At 35.5% G+C, this 22,430-nt stretch overlaps 1 protein-coding gene across 1 annotated transcript in view; it reads left to right on the top strand.

Moving 5' to 3' along the window:
- LOC113239692 overlaps positions 1 to 22,430 on the top strand; it is a 155,774-nt gene that overhangs the window by 29,995 nt on the left and 103,349 nt on the right. Inside the window, exon 5 of the mRNA XM_026476774.1 lies at positions 14,425 to 14,611. Coding sequence (XP_026332559.1) covers positions 14,425 to 14,611 — 187 coding nt within the window. The remainder of the gene's footprint in view (positions 1 to 14,424; positions 14,612 to 22,430) is intronic.

Raw genomic sequence — 22,430 nt, 5'->3', positions numbered from 1 at the left:
GGCTATGTTGAGTGTGTGCGTTATTATTATTATATTATATTTATTATCCGCCAACATTCTCTCGCTGTCGACGACTACCTCGACTCGTTGAGTGAGAATAGTAAAGCCACACTTAAGAAACCTGTAATTAGTGATCATCATTAATTGAGAGTTACTTTATAATTTCAAATTTAATTTTAAATTTATAAAAATGCCCAACATAAAATAAAAATATCTACATTTTTTTGTTAACGGAAAAACATTTCTCTCCATAACAAATATCAATTGGGTGTAACAATCGATCAGACTGATGTAATTGTTAATGGATAATATCGAAGCGGATAACACACAAACATACGGATGACTGTACTAATTATTGCCTGTCTGTCAAAGTAAGGCAGGTCAGTGGAGTACATCACAGTTTCGCTGTGTAGGTAGCCGAAAAAATCATTACATTACTATGATGGGAAAAGATGTGTGCTCGTAATATAAAGGCTGGGTGAGAAAAATATTGCAACCTAGGATTCGTATTATTATATTTATTCACTATACAAGAAAGAAACCAAAAAATTAATTAATTAATTGATACCATATCACCTAGCTTAATTTATGAACTTGGCAATAATAGAAGTTACGTAAGAAACCTAAAAGAACAAAGAAATTAACTATAGATATAAAACATCTAAACAAGAAAGACTTAAAAGTAAGTCATTAAGTGGATAGGATATCACATCGCCTAACCTTAATTATAAACTCGGCAAAGATAGAAGTTACACAAGAAAATTAAAAGAAGAAAAAAACCAACGATAAATATCAAACGTCTAAGTAATAAAGAAAGACTTAAAAGTAAGTAATTAATTGAATAGAACATCACATCGCCTAACTTAATTTATGAGCTTAGCAATAACAGAAGTTACATAAGAGAAGTAAATATTTAGGATCAGCGCAAACCGGCGGACGGGAAGGCAGAGGACATTACAATTTTCTATGTATATTTTATGCGATAAAAATTGATATAAAGTATAATATACCTATTTCAATGCTCCGAGACCGACCTCGGAGCATCGCGGCGCATTTTTCCCTATGATATGGAAGAGCACGCTAGAAGATACCGCAGCGGGAGGCGCCGATGTGCGACGACATCCACCGATACACGCCGGAGCCTGCCTGAGTGCAACGGGGACTTTTCGACTGCGTAGTTGTAACAAGGATTCAAATCCGAGCGACAGCAGCCGGCATAGAAGATACCGCAGCAGGAGGCGCTGGTGTGCGACGATATCCACCGATACGCGCCGGAGTCTTCCGGAATGCAACGGGGACTTTTCGACTGCGTAGTTTGAAAAGGGATTCAAATCCGAGCGACAGCATGTAGGCAGATGCCGCGGCATTCCAGTGGCGCGCTGGCGAGCAAAATATCCTCTTCAATACGGAGAGTCGCCGTCCGCCTTTTGCGCTGGTTCTTACTGTAACTTAAAAATTTAATTTATATCAAATCATTTCACATTTTTCATTTCGTACATAACTAAAATTAAAAAAAATAACAAAAAACATTATAAAATAACATACTGGACATCCTCCAAACATATCTTTTTCAGGACAAACGCGAAATAAGACAATTTGCACTGAAAAACCAGTTTAGTCTGATGAAAACCCATATTCACCTGACATTAATTTTTTTTTTATATTAAATATTAAATTTTGGATGACCATCTATTACGACAGCTTGCACCCTTCAAATTTTTTCTCACTCTATCTCTCTCTTGCTTCCATAATTTAGTTTTTTCGGTACATTGAAAGCAAGTTATGGTATTTTTCTGTTATAAATATTATTTTGTAACTAATCTATGCATAATCATTGCATTAAATAATTTTAGGTGCAAGCACGAGAGTACTTTAAAAGCGTGTAACATTTACGTGCACAATAAATTATTACTGATAAAGCGTCACGTCATAAATTTATCATTGTACTTAAGCATGTTGAAATTTGTAATGTATTAAAAATTTATAGTGTATTTGTAGCGTTTGGTTTAAGTGTTGTACTTTTTTAAAGAAATAAGTTATCGTTATTATGATTATATTAATTATAAATGACTGTTGACCTTTTAAATTGTGAAAAAACCTGCTTGTCAGAAAACGTTTGCGAAGTACTTCCAAGAAATGTGAAGTTTCCAACTCGCATTGAGTTTTCTCTTAACAAAAAAACCAATTCCAAGAATTACTTACGTATTTATTTAATCTAATCTAAACTTAAAGACGCTACAAAAATAAAATGTACCGAATATTTTATACATCGGAAAGTTCCATATTTAATGAAACCACGATGGATCTTTCGGCAAGTACGCGTTATTTACGATATTGGTTCACGTCTACGACAGCCACACCCACTTAACTTACTTGAAACAAGTATTTTATTCTTACTAGAAATTCATTTTTAGGAACAGTTGATTTCACCCGGAGTCAAATTCAGCAATCTTAAAATAATTACACTGCAATGGAAACAATATTATTTTCGAATTTATTGTCTAAATATTGATTTCTAATGATTAAAAGTTAAGTTGAACTTATTTATATACATATATGTCTTCTTCGTTTATTTTTTATTTGATAGTAGTTAGGAAATAATTTGTCGTTAAATAAAAATACTCGATGTTTATTTCGTAAAATTATGACGACGACATCTATATGCCCTTGGCGGCACTAACAGTTGACACTAGACTATAGTTCCGAATTCACAATCAAGACTCAGCTTGTTTTATTTATTTTTCTTCATGAAAATGCGGAAAAATAATTGAAAACAATATAATTTTAATAGATTTCATTATTACATACATTTCGTTTTTTGGCAGTTAAAATTCGCTGAATGTAAATAATGTTAAGTACTTTATTCTACGATAGGACGATTCGGAACATCAACAAAGAAAGAGGTGGCATTATACAGTTCATATTGCTATAGCAATATCGCTTACATTGAAATAAGATTGTTTTTTGAAAGATTGTGGCAGGTCCCCTGGTCTTTGTTGCCTGAGGTCGTTCGTTTGTTGTCCACTAGTTTGTTGTTATAATTAATACAAATACCGAACAAACTCAATGAAACATTCCTTCGATCCGGCTGGACTCGAACCAGCGACATTTTCGCCTAAGGACGCATATTTTCGACACGTATTTCATTGCGAGTCTGGCTTGAATTTGGTCTACGTAGCAGCCCGCGCGGTTGTATCCTTGAAAGGAATTTAAATGTAGTTACCTAGTAAATATAATTCAGATTCGCTATTAATGTACAACAACGTACGTGGGCTATCGCTCTCCTAACTGAGTTCCAGTACGAGTCAACAGACCTTACGAATTCCTCTATATGCTTACTGCAGATCTTTGTTTTTGGTTTTAAAGTAAAAAGTTTCTTGAAGTTTCCAGAGCTTAATTAAGTTTAAAAAAAAAATGTTTGCGCTAGTTCAAATGCTATTTGCGAGGAACTACACAATAACAGTTATAGCCTGCGAACGCTACATTGATTATGACATAAATTAAAAAAGTCTGTCAACTAAAGTTGGATTATACCAAAGAAAACGATTCTTTCAGTTTCTATCGGTAAATTACTTTAATAAAAATAGCTAATTACCATAATTAATATTTTTGATCTTAGAACATTCGGTAACGACTATAAAGTTTATACTTATTTGATGGAAGAGCAATATACCACATTTTGTTTCAATACTTCATTGTTGTTAAAACTACCAATGTCGTGGCAGAGACATGAAATTGGACGCAAAAGTTTTTCTTTCAATTAAACGCTTGAATTTGAATTATTAACAGGGAGTAACAACATCGTTCTCGTTCTCTGTGACAATGGTTTTTAGAGCAAACCGAGCGAAGCAAGTTGAAGTTAATAAATCTGCTCTTGGCTTGACAAGAATTACACGTCTCTTTTACATCGGTATATACAAAGAAGTCTCAACCAGTTTATATTCAATCTCATTCATATGTAAGTACATATTATCATGTCGTTTAAATTATTTACGAAGCAATTTGTCTAAGTTTTTGATATTAAATACCCCACGAAAGGTCTCAGTTGGATCTTCTACGACATTCAAGGCTGAATAGTTATGAAATGTTACACTCTGTTTACTTTTGGTATGAGAATCGATCTAGGAATTTGTGCTTAATACAGGAATTGCTATGCCACCTGAACCAATACATTCTTAAATTACATAATTTGTTTTGTCTTCGTGGCGACCATAAACAAAAGGCCTATTCCACTAGTCCTTACCAGCTGTCCGCCCTGGTGAAGACAAGTGGATTTTTTTCCACTGTTCCCTGCAATAGACCTGTATATTTGTGCGACTCAATTGTTTCCTGTTCTCACACACTCGTATCGCCTCTCATTTCGAGACTGGTGTAGTAGTTTATCGTGAAAACTTACGCATACGCAACCTGTACCCAAAAAAAGAAGTCGAGCTGATCCCGCAAACTATCGACCTATCTCTGTCATTTCCGTATACTGCAAGATCATGGAACGTGTACTTAACTTCCATTTTCTAGCGTAACTTGTAGACAACGACCTCCTTAGTGATCGTCATTACGGATTCCGACGAGGACTATCTTCTCAACCAATTTTCTCTCTCGATCTTCTCGTGTGTGTCACCCACTTGTAGAGCGAGGTTATCGCAAGACAAGGTGAATGAAGCCTTTGCAGTGACCTTAGACATTTCTAAAGCCTTTGACAGGGTCTGACACGCAAGCCTTTAAAGCAAGTTCTCTCATATAGGCTTCCCACTAACCTTTGTAAAGTGTTGAAGTTGAAACTCCGTGTCTGCAGATTTATTCTCTGAAGGCTATAAATTGAGCCATTTCAAGAGTGAATAGGCATTATATAGATGTACATATGCCATCGTTGACCTCACCGTCCATTCCCCTCAAACAACACTAAGTAACAACTTTATGTGATACGCGAACGATAATACTTTGTTATGATTATGCATACAAATATCAAAACTCAGAAAAAAAAAATTTTTTTTTCGTCGGTAATAAATCTTTGCTTTAGTCTTTTTCTAATCGTAAAAAAATCACATGTACTTCCAATTTATTATTTAATTAGAGCTCATTTCAATTAATACCATTGATTACATGGCTTGTGCGAAGTGTATATTTTGAGTAATGTCAATATCACCAGTAAGGCTGAAGTACAGCTCCATTATGTGGCACTATGGAAATGTGCGAACGATCAATCGGGCACGGCGAATCGTCAGTGGCATATATTTCCACAGTTAATGTTTGCTGTGAGTCCATGACTTCATACAAGCTTTCCTTAAAATTGCACCTTTACGAACAATCGACACTCAGCTGTATAGGGTAAAGGTATAAAAAAAACGATTTATGTGGTTAAACTGTGCATTTCATGATGAATTCTTTATTCATATTGGAAATAAAAACTTGACAACTTTAGAGTATCGCACACTGGCAACATTGACACAGTCGTGCAGGGGGCCTACCACATCTTCTTAAAACTATAAAACTTTAACCTTACATTGACTTTTCGTACCATGACACGCTTAAAGTAAGCTTATTATAGTGTTAAAACTATGAAGTTTTACTGGCAGCTTTGTGACTATACATTCACTCAGTTCGTACCATGACGCGACTATAACATTAAAGTAATATTGTTCTTATGTCAAATTTAGCAATCTTAAAATAGTTACACGGACGCAATGGATTTCGAATTTATTGTCTAAATATTAATTTGTAATGATTACAAGTTAAGTCGAACTTATTTATTTACATATATCTCTTCAATATTTTGTTTTTTTTTATTTAATAGTACATAGGAAATAATTTCTCGTTAAATAAAAATACGCGATATTTATTTCGTAAAATTATGACAGCGATATCTATATGGTCCTTGGCGGCACTAACAGTTGACACTAGACTATAATTCCGAATTCACAATGTGACAATCAAGACACAACTTGTTTTATTTGTTTTTCTTCGTGAAAATGCGGAAAAATAAATAAAAACTACTTAATTTTAATAGATTTCTTTATTACATCTTAGAGGATAGAAAAAAAAAGGAAAGGAGTAGGGGGCCCTACCATAACCTTTCTAAAAACAATCTTATTTCAATGTAAGCATAAAGTAAGCTTAATGTAATATTACTCATTTTCGTACCATGACAAACTTAACAAACAAGCAATGTATTATTGCTAAAGTGACTGAAAGAACGAATGATTTTCCAGTATTGTCTATTCCTTACTAAAAGTAGGAAAGAAATAACGCTATATGAACATCTCATCTCTTTCTCTCTCCATCTCTTTCTTTTTTGATGTTCCGAATCGTGTTATCGTAGTATAATGTTAAAGTACTTAATATTATTTACATTCAGAGAATTTTAACTGCCAAAAAAAGAAAAGTATGTAATACCTACTTGGACTATGGAAACCAAAGGACATGTTATGTTGACATATATAAATCAGACGTTATATGTACACACATCAAAAAAAGTTTGCGATCAATAGCATAATCTCCTATAATTCTTTAAATTTAACTTTATCAAGAAAAAATCTATGTTGTATGCTTTCTTTAAATAGGAATACCCTGTTTGAAATTAAAATATAAAACTATTTTTTATTATTTATTTTAAAAAATTGAGCCATTAATCATAATGTAATAGTGATAGAAATTTCATAGAAAGAAAAAGACTGTTTAATTAAACTTAAACAACAATTTATTATTAAAAGGTGTGAATTCAATATAAAATAACCCCTCCCCTGCCTCGAATACATTCGAAGATCCTCCTGGGCATGCTGAGGATCAAGTTATCCAGCATTTCCTGGGGTAACCTATCCCATTCTTCAATAGCGGCTTCCCTGAGCTCTGGAACTGTCTGGGGACGTGGCTCACGGTTCCATACTGCTCGTTTAAGAGCATCCCACGCGTGCTCTATTGGGTTTAAGTCGTGCGAGCCGGCAGGCCAGTCTAATCGTGTGATATCGTATTCTTGACGAGCAGCATTGACTCGTTGAGCTCGATGTGCGGGCGCATTATCATCGACCAGTACAAATTGGTGCCCATGGTTTACTCGGAATGGTCTGACGATATCATCAATAGCAACTGCTTTGTACATGTCTGCTGTCATGAAGCCCCGATACGGGATCAAAGGCGTTCTAGCTCCAATCATAATGCCACCCCAAAAGGACACCGATTTTCCGCCTTGCTGAACTGTTCCAGTGGCAGTTCTTTGTCTTTCACGGTCGCCTGGTCTTCTCCAGATACGGACACGTCGGTTATCTGGATGAGTGCTGATTCGGGATTCGTCAACGAAGAGACAGTTTTGCCAAATGTTTTCGTCCTCACCTTCTTCATTTTGCCGAAGTCTAGCCCACTGCAATCTTCGTTGTTGACGTTGCCGGGAATTGAGCGGAGCTCGCCAAGACCTCCGTGCTCGTAATCCAGCCTGGTGCAAGCAATTGCGAACAGTCTGCGTGCTAACTTCAAGCCCAGAGGCGGCCCTGACTTCTGCTTTTATTTTAGTGGCGTTGATTGTTGGATCACGGGCTGCCAGCAATCTAATATAGCGCTTTTGGGCAGCTGTCAAAACAGTTGGGCGACCGCTGCGGGGTCGGTCAGCTAAATTCCCCATTCCGTGATACCTCTGCAACGTAGCCACGACACAGGATTGGGATATAGCAAGTCTGCGTGCTATTACTCTCGTGGTGTATCCTTCTTCCCTCAAAGTTACTATTCTAGCTCGTAAAACCTCTGATAATCCTCTTGGCATTTTTTCAATCACAACTTTCCGCGAAAAATATCTTGAATCGCTTATAATTGACTAAATCAGATTTCTGAATGAGCGTAAGCTAGGACTGAAAGCCTTTTTATATGAAAAAACAATTGAACGGGGTCATTGTTTTATGTTCTAATTTATTTTTAAATAAAGAATCTAAAAAGAAGAAAAAATCATAATATAATCTACAGTAACAAAAAAGATTTCAGTTTTTCGAAGTGATCGCAAACTTTTTTTGATGTGTGTATATGATGCATTTCGACATTGAAAATATAAACATGTTATTGTCGTTGTTTAACTACTGCGTGCCGTCTTAAGTCAAAAGATTACATTGATCTGTGCCAAATACGGGAATCGAAAGTACCTAACGTCATCTTATATGCCAAATGTGTTCATTTCGCAGTACATGAGGTACATGATACGGTTGTCAAAAGGAAGTATATCAAATGTCAAAACAAATGTTTTCCCAAGTGTTTTATTGAATTATTTGCATGGATAGTAATAAAATGGACACAAATATTGACAGTGAGAACAATTAGGTAATAATAAAAATGCGTTGCTGCAGCATTAAGGGATGTGGCATTAGCAAAAGCGAAAATCAACTGAATGTAACATTGCACGGGCATGGTTATTTTTCTGTCTATAGATCACACAATGCCATTGTATTTCATTTTTCTTTGATCAATAAATTATTATTATAATAGCCCAAATATCTCATGGTTTTTGAAAGGAAAATCTAAATGTACATATGTGTTAATTGTAAATTGAATAATAAATTTAAAAAAAAAATTAGACTTATTCAAGTAGTTTATTCATAAATCTTGCAAAATTTTGCTTTGGTTACTTCAGATTGCCTACTTGTTTGTATGTTTTGATGATTCGGAGCATCAAAAAAGAAAGAGATGGCATTATATAGTTCATATTATTATAGCGTTATTTCTTTCCTTGTGTTTAGTAAGGAATAGACAATATTGGGAAAGCATTCGTTCTTTTAGTCACTTTAGCAATAATACATTACTTGGTTGATAGGTTTGTCATGGTACGAATATGAGTAATGTTATAATAAGCTTACACTTAAATAAGATTGTTTTTTGAAAGGTTATAGTATGCCCCCAGTAATGCTCACATTAACTGCTTGACGACAAAGATAAAAGCAAGGCGGCAGTACTTCTGTGGACAAACTCTTTCACAAGGAGCTCAACTAAGTCTGACGCATCACAGACAAAAGTGACAGTGATTATTTTATATCGATTAAGGCTCAACTCACACTGGCGCAGTCGAAGCGTCGCGACGCGTCATATTCTTCGCCTATAGTATATTCATCTCTATTTTCCCATTATTGATATGAGGCGTCAGACGCCACACAGTGATCCGGGCGTACTAAATCTTGACAAACGGGACGCGTGACGCTTCGTCTCTGCGCCAGTGTGAGTTGAGCCTAAATCGCTATAATTTTTCCATATTTATTTTATTTCTGCAAAATAAAATATATTCAACGTTCCTTATCAAGTGGATTCAAGTTTGTTTTGTTTAACTAAACTTGGAGAGATTAAACTGAGTCTAAATTTTAAAAATACGTTAAGCCTTAGAATAATAACGCATAGAAACCTAGCCCGCACACGCTAAGTGAGGCAAATTGAAGCGCTCCCAAAGGGCCTACACGAGCGGGCGGGCCTTCAGTGCTCAAGGTCAACTTGCACCGCGAACAGCTCCAGAATTTTAGCTAAAAATGACGAAATGTGCAGTAAATGAGTGTAAAAATACGTCAGACAAACATAAAATAGATACTAACATGACATTCCACAAGGAAGAAACGCGTTTCAGCTTGTATTTTTATATAAAGATTCACTAAAACCGAAAATTAACCTACTACTAAAACTAGCCTACATGAATTTGATTTTTGCCTCACTTGTGACAGTTCGTTTGATATGAAACTATCATTGTATGCGTTATTATTCTAAGCGTTGAGCCTCTTTTGTTCAAAATAAGTTTATTCGTATTCAATGTTCCAATATATTTTTACAATAGATTTATTTTAGTTCAAAAACGCTGTAATATTAAAAACGCGAACATGAATATTGTTTATGCTCGTAATTATATAATAAACATAAGATCTGATGCAAAACCATTTTATGAGACGTTTAATATTATTTTAAATAAAAAACCAAATGAATGTAATTTATTGAATGCAGACCGTTCCGGTTTTGAAGGGAAGGGTGCTGGTGAAATTACAGGCACATGGAACTTTCAACTTGTGTCTCAGGGTAAGATGGGCGCAGAGGCAGTGCACCTCAGATCTTTGCGATTTAAAGTTTTGAGTGGCACTGCAACTGTTATGAACAGGCGTGGCGTTTACCATCAGGCGTACGAATTGTTCGTCTCATCACTTAGTATCATAAAAAAGTCAGTGCGGAATGTGAATTTATTTACTATTCATGTATTGTGTATATGTAGTGAAAGAGTAAATAAATAAAAATAAATGAGGAATGATGTAGGATAAAAGTATAATAAAACAAGTACCAAGTAAAAGTGCTTAAAAGGCAGAAGACAACTTTTCCTTGTCGAAATAATATTATTAGAATCGTTTCTCAAACATGACAGCTGACGAATAATTATAACAAATACGAATAAAAATAGAAATGCACAAATAAATATAGAAAAAGAATGAATTGCTTCTCCTCAACTAGGTAGAGTTTTTAACCTTACTAAAGCTTAAGGTAGCACTTACATATCTTCCACAAAATTCCAAAGCAAATTTTGTTTTTCTTCCCCTGGTGTCAACGCGAATTTAGTCAATAAAGTTTACTAAAAAAGAATAATAGTATGGTGTTATTATTCATACAAAGATCGAACAAACACAAAAAAAACCCTTGGATCCGGCAGGACCACAGACCATATAAATACTCTCACAGATAGCGCTCCGGCGAAAAGGTCGTTTAAACCAAAATCAGAGATCGGCAACAAGCACACAGAGTAATTCGTGAGGTCTGTTATTTCGTTCTGTAACTCAGTTGGGAGAGCTATTAGTCCCGGTCTGATCGGATCGAAGGAATTTTTATTTACGTTTGTTCCATCTTTGCATCAATAATAACACCAAATTAGAGGAGAGATCTTCACAAAAAATGTATAAACATCATGGTAGTAAAAATATCGTGGTATTTAATCCAATTAAATAAGAAAACTAATAGTGTAACTTGAAGTATAAAAAATTATGTGAGACGCAAATATTTTGAGTTTTCAAAGTGCATACTTGACAATAAACGTCTAAAGTTCACACATGTCTTTCTAAACTCTCAAGAACATAATGGATCTGAAAGATGATTTAAAAACCTGAGTCATACGAGTATCTGATGATCAAAACCGACGACTCTGTCATAGTGTCTATATCCCATGTTATTACATGAATATTTTAATTAAGTAATAGAAACCTAGGTGTCTTATTCAAAATACAACTGTGGCACGTTCTGAATATAGGAGTATAAAGCAGCGTAGCACTAAACGCATTGGAGTAGAGTTAAGGTCACACGGATGCCATGTCTGTCGCTTAGGTAAAATATAGTAGAGAAGACGGCGCGTGGTCCAAATGAATAGCGAAATTCTGAAAACATATTTACCAATAGTCATAGTCATGACGTTTATTGTATTAGGTAGCCGTTTGTGCTTGTTTGATAATCTTAAGCACTCAGAAAAAGTATCCTAATCGAGAACATTTCTTCAAAGCAGAGTTATTAATTATTCAAGAATTCAGATGCCTACAAGTATTTGAAAAGACGCATTACATTTCTCTTTTTATTCATTTATTTATTAAGTTTAATCAACAATTGGACATAGTTATGCAAACAAGAACCAACCCACACCTCGAGTAAAATTGAGTTATGTATTTAGGTAGAACAACAGTCGTGTCCTTTACCTGCTCACAAAGGATCCTGGAAGTATACCAAGCCAAAACGGAGAAAATAAAAGTCCTTCAGGGTACCAACCCTAAATAAGTAACTTTTTAATAGCTAAAAAGTACCATCCTTCTTAACTAAATATAATGTATTTTTTAAAATACGCTAAATGGATCCATGTCACTAGTACTGAAGTACTGTAGATCTTTAGCATTTTCATTACGGAAACTAGAACATGGTTCTCGTTAAGTAAATAAAAAGATACATAATGTCTTTTGTTTATTGCTATAAAATACAATAGTTTCCCTATATCATTCTCAATGATATACATAACTCACGTTTGTCTCAAATAACTTACCTATTTATTTCTTCATACTGTTTTCATAAAAATCTAATTATCTCGATAGTGACATTTTGTGGGTTGGTTCTAGTTTGCATGACTATGTCCAATTGTTACAACAAGTAAACTATTGGACACAATTAAGTAGTACGTGATGGATATGTACTTGACTCGTATTTATGGATACATTTCGATAGTAAACATAAAGAAACAAAATAAATAAACCTAAAGTGTAGCACTATATATTATTCTGTGCCTAAAGCTTGCATAAGTTAAAAAAAAAGAGATAACCTAACCTCCGATTAAAGAAACCGACCTCAAAAGTCATTCATCCCCTAGTTTGCTACTCTTAGACGTGGAATTTTTCTTAAAATTTGAATGGAACCACATCTGAGGTACCATCTTTCTAACAAAAAAAAAATCAAAATTGGTTCACAAATGGCAGAGTTATTGAGTAACATACATACAAAAAAAAACATACAGACGAATTGAGAACCTCCTCCTTTTTTGAAGTAGGTTAAAAAATAGGTCGCGATGACGTGATAGACCTCCGGAATTTAGACAAGGAATCGTCAAATACATCTGGATTATTGGTATTAATGCTAATATGATTATATGTATAAGTTGCTTTTACTAGTAAATTGCTTTTTACCTTCTGAAATTTACACAAAAGTTGTTACACAAGTCAACGAAAATCAATTGATTGTACAGATAATTGAGGTTTGCGAAAGATTTTTTCATACAGTTTTATTATTGTCACCATTCGCCACCAAATTACGCTGTCTTTTAGCGTGCTTGTTAGGCTACACTATGTTCTTTCGAATAAGCTAGCGAGACGGACTCTTGGCACGCGACGCAATCATACAATGACGCAGCAAGTGCCTTTTGTCGATCTGCACAACCAAAACGCTATCTTTCTAGGATTTCATGTTTTAGAAAAATAAAATGTAGTTTTTTCTTTTTCTTTTTTTTATATAAAATCAAGTGACGGGACAAACAAGACGTGCGCCTCATGGTAAGCTAGACGCCTATCCATAATAGTTGCAGTACCACTCAGAGCTTTAGTCGCAAAGTTCTGAGGGGCATTGCCACTGCGCCCTTCACCCTAAGACATAACTTGACAAGTCCCATATGCCTGTAATTTCACCAGCACCCTTACCCTTCAAAAGCGGAATACAGTTATGCTGACGTTACTGCTTGGCGGCAGAAAAATGTAAGGTGGCAGTACTACGCTGGATGAACTCTTTCACAAGGATCTCTACTGCTACTAAAGTAGTTGAACTCTATCTGCACATGATTTCAATTAAAGTTGCTTTTTAACAATAATGAAAATTCTACCAACCTACGTTTGCAGATTATTTTAAATCAGAGTAATTTTGAAATTATATTTAAACTGAATACGGACAAACGACGGCTGTTAGTTTCTAGATCAGTGCCTCTACCACAAGTTCACTGTGACAGTTGTCTCTAGCGCCCGGGTAAATTACTTCACAATTTTGTATGGCAAATTATACAGCGTCTCTAGCGGTCACAAGAAGAACAACATTTTGTATACAAACATTTTACGCGATCGCCAGCGATAACTGTCACTGTAATCTCATGGTAGAGGCACAGGTCTACTGTATTTTATTGAGTTGTATTAATATATATATATCCACAATAGGATCCAACACCGCCTACACAACTCTCACGCATAGGAAAATACGAATTACGAAAGTTTAAAGGCGTGTAATAATATTATGAAGTATATAATTTCTTAATAAATTCTTTATTCATATCTCCAGGATTATTAAGAAGCTCACGTCATTTCGTCGCAGAAAGCTACTAAAAAACCGTCTACACGATCAAGATATACCTAATATGAACACAAACACAATCTAGTAACGCGTTTATGTACATTGCACATGCGAATCGTTTAAGGGAAAATGGTACGTTTGCAAGAGTTTGGCATGCGTCTTGCAAAAGATAGTAGTAAAAAGTTGCACCTTCATACCTACCCGATTTTCTAAGAAGGGATACATCAACTAAGAGATAGGCAATTGTTGCCAATAAGAGTATTTTGTTCTTATGAGCTCGTTTGGCTCAAATTATAATAGTAAATCATAATGCAATAGATATAAATTTCCAATAACGAATTCGGGTCGGTGATTGCATTCCGGTTAAAATCGAATAGTGCCACGGGGAGACCTGGTTTAGCCCATTTAGGCATGGTTATGCGACCGAGCTTAAACGTAAGTAAACTCAAACCAAGTACGTGTTTGTACCTAAGTGTGCCTGTGTGCCATGTATCATTTTACTTTAAACGACTTGTGCAAGTTTACACATTGTGATACCCGACCGTGTAAACGGTCTTTTCGTCGTTTTCACCGATAACCACAGTAATCATATCTCATACTAGCTCGTACCCTACTCTAGCCACTTAAGATAAAATTTGTATACAGAAACGCGCCCGCCGCTTCAAGAACCAGATCCTGTGCGACCTGCACTTCGCGGACGTCGCGCTGATGGAGTGCAGCGACTTCATGCAGCAGCTGCGCAGCTTCAAACCGCAGTCGCTGGGCTGCGCAGTCGCCAGGCGCAAGTCTTCCACCACTCTTATCTTTCCGTTACCACCGCAAGCCTGTTCAGGTAAGCAAGTACCTACGATTGTGAATATACATTAGACGCGGTGATTCCATTATCTGATAAAAGCTTACAATTTTCGTGAATGTTTACCACCATTAAAAATCGAGGATGTCCTCCCAATCTGACTGAGACATGTACGCCGAGGTCCACCTCTCTCTTAAAAAAGACCGAGTTAAAAGTACCAAGAATAAACGGACATGTATGAAGAGACTGATGGGAGTGGAGGAGGCGAATGAGGTTTGTCAAGAGCGCAGCAGGAAGTACATAGTCACTGCCTACCCCGGTGAGAGACAGGCGTAATGATATGCATGTATGTGTAAAAATCGATGTTAACTCATTATCGTCAAGCAAGGCTCATAACTAGACATAGTAGAGATAATGACCCTACGCCAAAATGTAAGTTTTTACAAAAGAATGATTCTCTGAAACTTCAATTTAGTGGTGTAATTGTTATACAAATAGATTTCTCACAGATGGCGCTACGGCAAAAAGTAGTTAAACACCAAAACAGAGATCTGCAAGAAACAGGAAAATTCGTAAGGTCCGCTGGTTCGTTCCGTTGCTTAGCTGGCATAGCGTCTGGCACGGTTTGCTACAAGACGTTGGTTAGTCCAGCCTGTTCGAAGGAATTTTTCTTGGTGTTCGATCTTTATAACAAACTAGTGTAGTCATTTCACAAAAAATAATTGAATATCATGGTGGTGAAACATCTTGACATCAAAACTTGTAGTTATAGACTATTAAGTCTAAAATATACCTTTTATTGTTACAAACAATCCGCTTACCAAGCTCATCGGCTTAAAGGGTCATCTAAGGAAGTCTTATTCGATCTCACGACCTTTCTTAATCGAACATAAGTTCCTCTTCATTCGAAGCGATAAAGCTTTAGGAAGTTAAGTCGAGTCCTCTTCCAATTTTCTGGATAATTGACAAGATTAAACGCGCCAGCGCACGCTACTTTCGTTTTAACTGTTCTTAAACTCAAGGAATGGAATAATTACTTACCCACGTTCAATTTTACTTTCATTTCATTCAATTGAAGATTTTGCTTGAAGACAGTGGAGTTAGTGCAGAATTAAGGAAGTTATTTGGAAATAATCTCCGCTCGAATGTTGCAATTTGCAGGATTAATAAGGTTCAAACCTATCTGGTTATTCGACCTTTAAAGATGAGCTAAGTGATTTTTCTTTTTGTAAAGATGCGTTAATTATTTTGAAGTATAAGAAAAGACGAAAAAGTATATTATAGTTTCTGTTTCTACATTAAAATCTTTTATTATATCTAGAATACATAAAGTAAACTTACATCAATCTGAAAATTGATAATACGTCACTTTTCAGTATTCTCACAAACCTATTCAAACCGTCAACAGTCTGTTCTTCTACTCCATTTGGGGCTCATATTTCGGGTATCGGGCGCCTATCCGTACGGCAACCCGTCAACCGACGCCAATCACTACCTGTCCCAGTAATGGAAGATACGTGTTTGGCCACACGTCCGCAGATCGGGTATGAATTTCATAAGTAAAACGTCGTATCGTACTGTCGACAAATAAATATAGGTGTTAATTCGGGTAAAATGACTAGACACATCTTGTTATCTGCGGTTTAGAGATTAATAGTAGGTTTTTGAACGCAGTAAGAAAATCTGTGACAAACGTGTTTCTAACAAAAAGTATGTATTATTAGATTTTAAAATCGCGAATTAATCGTGTATAAAAGATATTTTATTCACCTCGTCATTTCGGACGTGTTGCAACGTCCATGGTCTCAACGAGACTGAAGAGGCGGATGTCAACATTTACTAGCCGTGCGAGTTTTCCTAACTACCCGCTCTTATTCTTCATTATTTATTTGTGCACTAAGATTATCAATCGACTGACACACAACATTCACGATATCTGGCGACTTGTCGGGCGATACTTGATGTCGCACATAAATATGTTTTATATGCGATTAGGTCGCGATTTTCAATTTATCCACTGACAAATAACAAATTCTCACTTCACATTTAACTTTGACGTAGATTGCGTTATTATAGGTACCTATTACAAAATATGAATAAATAATAAGAAAACTTTTGAGTAGGCCCTTGCCAAGCGTATTACAACATAGAAGAGAATGAAATTATTGTTAAGAAACTTGTATGTCTGACATGAAGGATCACTAAACTCTTCGGATTCATAAAACTCCCCGCGTACAATGAACCAGAATATGACGTAATCCTACTCAAAGGAGATCAATGTTCAATAGATGAAACATATCGGATCGATAAAAGTATAATAAATACGCAACCACAATCTAATACGTGAAGAGGTTGAAGAATGGCATGATAGCTGATTGTGATGGACGGGATGTAATGGTTTGCAAAAAGTTGCAGACTGGAATTAGGAATTAAACGTATGAATCTATGTTAGGTTTATTCTAACATAGATTCATATGTTTATTTACATTTTTATGACTGATGTTATTTCATTTTACTGCACGAATGAATATAGTGTACAAATTATTACATTTGAATCCACATAAAATTATGAAAACTTATATGCCGCAAGAGGGATTACAAGCGATCCTGGATCCTGGAATAGGTCGTGCGACTGGTGGAAAGCGACACGCCTACCCATAACAGTTGCAATACTGTTCAGATCTTGAAATCCCCAAGATTTGAGGGACACTGCCACTGCGCCCGTCACCCTGAGTCATAAGTTGACAAGTTCCGTGTGCTTGTAGTAGTAGCGGCAGAAATAGTTAAGATGGCAGTACTTCCCTGGACGAACTCTTTCACAAAGAGCTCTACTGCTTCTAATTATTCTGACACTTTTATAACCTACATATCTACAAACATATAAATATCTAGTTCTTAGGTTTTCGCGATTGTTATACATAGGAAATGAAACTATTTTTCCGGATTTAAATCGCGTATATTTGTTTTTTCAAACAAATATAATTTTCAGTCAACCGTGACCATAGGGCCTGTAAAGGGTCGGAAACGTCGGTTTGTTCGAAAAAACAAATATACGCAATTTAAATCCGGAAAAATAGTTTCATTCCCTAAGATATAAATACTTTTAAAATAAATTTTAATTTGGAAGAATAAATTTGTATTGTTAACAAATTTCCCTGTGCCGATCCCATGTAATAGGAAAAGGGCAGTTGCGGCTGACGCAGCAACAATCAAATTTTATTATATACAACATTAACCATTAACTGACTATAAGTATGAAACTCCTTTGTCACGGTCGAGTAAATGTAATGTGATGGCACTTACCTTGTTTGGAGAACTATCCTTGTCAATGTCACACCGAATAAAAGCCATTTACGGTCCCATCTGATATTTATTAGCGATCAGGATGTCAGACAGTGTCGCGGGAGTTATTGATACTTTGCCGAATCGATCAGGAAGTGAAATGCAGAAAATTTATTTAGTTCGGGGTTGCTGCACTAAAAAAATATAAATTTTCAACTAATTGATTACTTAAGGCTATCAGCGCAAAAGTGGTGTAACCCAATGATATGCATATGAAAAATAATGAGTGATCAAAAATTTGTCAAATTCATTGTATGTATAGTACTCATATATGACTAATATGTAATTGTAATTTTTTTGTACATGATCCACCATCCAAATATATTATAATTATGTACTTTAGTCTCATTTAAATAATGAAGTAGTAAGTTAAGAGTCTATACTACCTTAGCTGGAATTCAAATTTTTCCCGTACTAATACGGTTCATTTTGCTTAGATCGCGAGACAGGGACTCTGGCTTTATTTCAGAATTCATTTTTTTACAAATGTATATCGTATAGTAACCTGTTCTATTTAGTTCAGTTGATATAAAAAAAATCATTGGTATACGTAAAGTATTATTAAATACAACGTTTTTCTTGTAAAATTTCGAGGTGAGTTTTTTTTTTATTTCTATCGTGAAAATTTTTAGGAATTGTGTTTTCACACCGTATAGTAATCAGTGTATATCCTCAATTTTATTACATATTGTTTCCAAAGTGATTGATTCAACACTTTCACTGTTATGCGGAATCAACCAAAGCCATTTGAGGTTGTATCGACTCGTAAGTAAGTATTGCGCTGATAGCCTCAATTATTCTAAAACTTTGTTCCATAGTAGGCTTTACACATTTTTTTCAGCTAACTTGTGTATCAATGTACATGTTTCAGGCGTATAATATTACAGTTATTAATATTTAAATATTAGTTTTAAATTTTATAATAAGAATTAAAACATTACGTTTTAGAATAATTTAAATCAAATAAACTAAATATAAGGTGTAATTTAAATACTGCGTCATATTCGTCAGATCTGTTACTTCATCTGTAATAATATCATTACTGTAGTTACAGAACCTTTTTTCATGTTACTTATTAACATAAAAAGAGGTTCAGACATAGCCCCAATCGCGCAATGGTCGGTATATTTTTGATATTTTTCTATGAATTTTTATGTCTATGTTCTGAAATATTTCTATATCTCTTTTTTATGATACCAAGTAACTAGACGAACAAGTCGTGCACCTGATGGTAAGCGACAGGCCTGTCCACAACAGTTGCAGTGCCACTCAGAGATTTAAATCACAAAGACCTAAGGAGCACTGCCATTGCGCCCGTGAACCTCAGTCATAAATTGACAAATCCCATGTGCCTGTACTTTCACTATTACCCTTACCCTTTAAAACCGAAACGCAGTAAGCTCACATTACTTCTTGGCAGCAGAAATAGGTTAGATGGCGGTACTTCCCTGGACGAACTCTTTTACAAGGAGCTCTACTACAATATGTGTACTTCTACCATTTATACTAGTTTTTTATAGAGCGCCGCGCTTCTACATAATAATTATATTACTTATACATATAATATGCGACATTGGAACATATTTCATCGCTGGAAGATGTAAACAGATTACTAAAGTTACCAAGATGGAATTAAGGCAGAAAATGTAATATAAAACATTGTCTACTCTGCGTGTCGGACCGTGATTAATTATTTGGTTACCTGTAGGTACCAGTATATATGAATATTAGATAAAAATTTATGATTGTAGAAAATGTTATTTACTTCTCATAGATTGCGCTGTGGAAACTATGAATGTTTTATTTGAGATTTTATTAGTAGATATTGTCGTCGTATTCAGCCCATATCAACCTACTGCTGGGTACAGACCTCTTCTTTGTTGCGCCAATTTTTGCGGTCCTGTGCCATCCGCATCCAGAGCGATCCCGCAAATCTGACGATACCACCACACCATCTGGCCGGTGGTCCACCAACTAGCTTTCTTTGCTTCTCTTGGCCACCATTTTGTTTTTTATGATACCAAGTGACGGGACGAACAAATCGTGCGCCTAATGGTAAGCGACACGCCTGTCCATAACAGTTGCAGTGCCACTCAGAGCATTAAATCACAAACATCTGAGGTGCCCTGCTACTGCGCTCTTCATCCTGAGACATAAGCTGACATGTCCCAAGTGCTTGTAATTTCACCAACACCCTTATCCTTTAAAACCGAAACGCAGTAATGCTGACATTACTGCTTGGCGGCAGAAATAGGTAAGGTGGCAGTACTTCTCTGGTCGAATGCTTTCACAAGGAACTCTACTGCTACTTAAAACTTCTGTGACTGCTTTGTAAGTTAATATCAACGACGTATAAACGTTATTATTATAATAACAATAAATATATAATTGTAATTTGTGGTTGTCTAGGTATATGTCCATGGTACCCACGATACAGGATTTTCCTAGTGGGTGGCTATGAGTGCGTTAATATACATATAAGTAATACCCCCTCCCAGAGAAATGAAACTCTAAAATGCATAACCGCATTTTAGGGGTAGTGTATTATATAACAATAACTGTATAATATATACATATATATGTGTGTGTGTGTGTGTAAAATGTATAATAATAACATATGTAATATTTCAGGATTAGGTATAACTGTTGTTTTATTATGTAAACGATGATTAATATTGTTATTCTACATCAAATTACAAACTCAAAAGTAAAGCAAAATAGATAAACGCAGGCTGATTCAACTCTGAGAAGTAAAATTTTATTTAAAATAACCCCTAATCAAACTAACGAAAGTGTCAGATTTTGTTGAATCATGCTCACCTGACTCCCGAGCAAAGGAAACCCAATTTCCCTTACGTCTGGCTCGTCAAAATCCGCACAGAGGTAAAAACTTTCCTAATATCGGCCAAAAACCCTCCGGAAGCCTGCAAAAGGACTTACGTATCAAATATTTAAGCATCGTTATTTTCGTACTGGGGTTTGTTCATACGTAAGAGGGTAGTGTCGGCGTTGTTGCAAGCTTGGTCGAGTGGGATGATTTGGTATTCATAATGTAGTTGAAACAAGAAAAATAATCAGTTTGTTACTTAATTTTCAGAAAATTCATACCTTGGGGGTAATAAAGCCACAAAATGATCATACGTCAAAACTGCTTTTACTAGTGATGCAACAGACCTCTGCGCCTGTTTCCGCATCTGCGAAAGTTCCGCACGCTTTTTCTCGTCTGTTTCCGTTTATACTTTCGCAACTTTTATATGAAAACAAAAACAAGCCCTGTTTGGAACTTTTTCGTTGAGATCTTTATAGTATTTACACTTCTGCTTCCGTACCAGCTCCCGTTTCCGTTTCCACTAAGATTTGCTTTTCACATCAGTTTCCGTTTCTGTTTTCGTCATGACACTGCCGTTCCATACCTAACATATATCACATGAAAGTAACGTGAAACAAAATGTATAAGTTATTTTTTTTAACTCTTCATTTAAGAAAGATAAGGTCATTAACTAATTTCGTTCGTAAAATCTTTAAGTCTCTTTCCTAAAAAGTTGTCATTTTGCAGATGTGGCTTTATTACACCAAGGGTTCGAATACAAAGACTATTCTTATCCTGGAGCATCAAACCAAAGTGAATCGTGAGACGTCTGCAACAAGACAATAATTAAAATGAACCACACCCCTCAGATATTAGCAGAAAATGTCAGAAACCATTTTATTAAGACCTGTGGTCATTTATTGATTGTACAAGTACTTAATAATAAGTAATACGCACCCTCAAAATACAGAGCTTTATAACTCTAGATTTATTTGTATGTAAATGTTATGATTACATACACTTTATTACCTAGTTTGTGATCCATTGTTATCAATTTTTGTGCTGTTTTATCTACAGTTCATGGTCTTTCCTAGTTTCCAGCCGAATAATAGGGTATATTCTGTCTTTCCGACTCAGTAATTTTAATCCGACAGATAATGAGTAGAAGCAGTGGTTTATATGGCAATATCATAGTAAAAAAGCCATGCTGTTACTTTATACTAAGTTACGGTGTGAATAGCAGTAGAACTCCTTGTGAAACAGTTCATCCAAGGAAGTACTGCCAGACAAAATAAATGTCACCAGGCTATTTTTCGCCTTACGCAGGTGTTTGGTGTGGTCCAATTAGACTTGTCGATTATCAAGCTGTGGAATAGTCGGTTTCGCCATAGGGTTTCCTACATTTTGACAATGTTTGGCAGATGTATGTAATATCAGCTAAGTTAAAACCTTGCCAGTCACAAAACATCTCTTATTTTTAATTAAACAACTTAAAAATGTTTAGTTAATAATAAAACCTTTTTTTTTTGTTTATAATAAAAGATAAGATCTAGTTCTTAAACTGACTACCAAACGCCGTTGCCTGCACGCAAAAAGAACTTTTAGGGAGATAACACGTTTTTTGTGATGACTTTGTTGATAATATATCTCGTTTAAGTTCCGTTGTCTTCCTCTCTAGCTGCTATGATTTACGTCACCATTACAAAG

This window comes from Hyposmocoma kahamanoa, unplaced genomic scaffold (assembly GCF_003589595.1).
Source record: "Hyposmocoma kahamanoa isolate Upper Pololo Valley unplaced genomic scaffold, ASM358959v1 114, whole genome shotgun sequence".
NCBI lineage: Eukaryota > Metazoa > Arthropoda > Insecta > Lepidoptera > Cosmopterigidae > Hyposmocoma > Hyposmocoma kahamanoa.
Note: the sequence above shows the minus strand (reverse complement) of the source record. Positions and strands in the feature narration are given on the sequence as shown.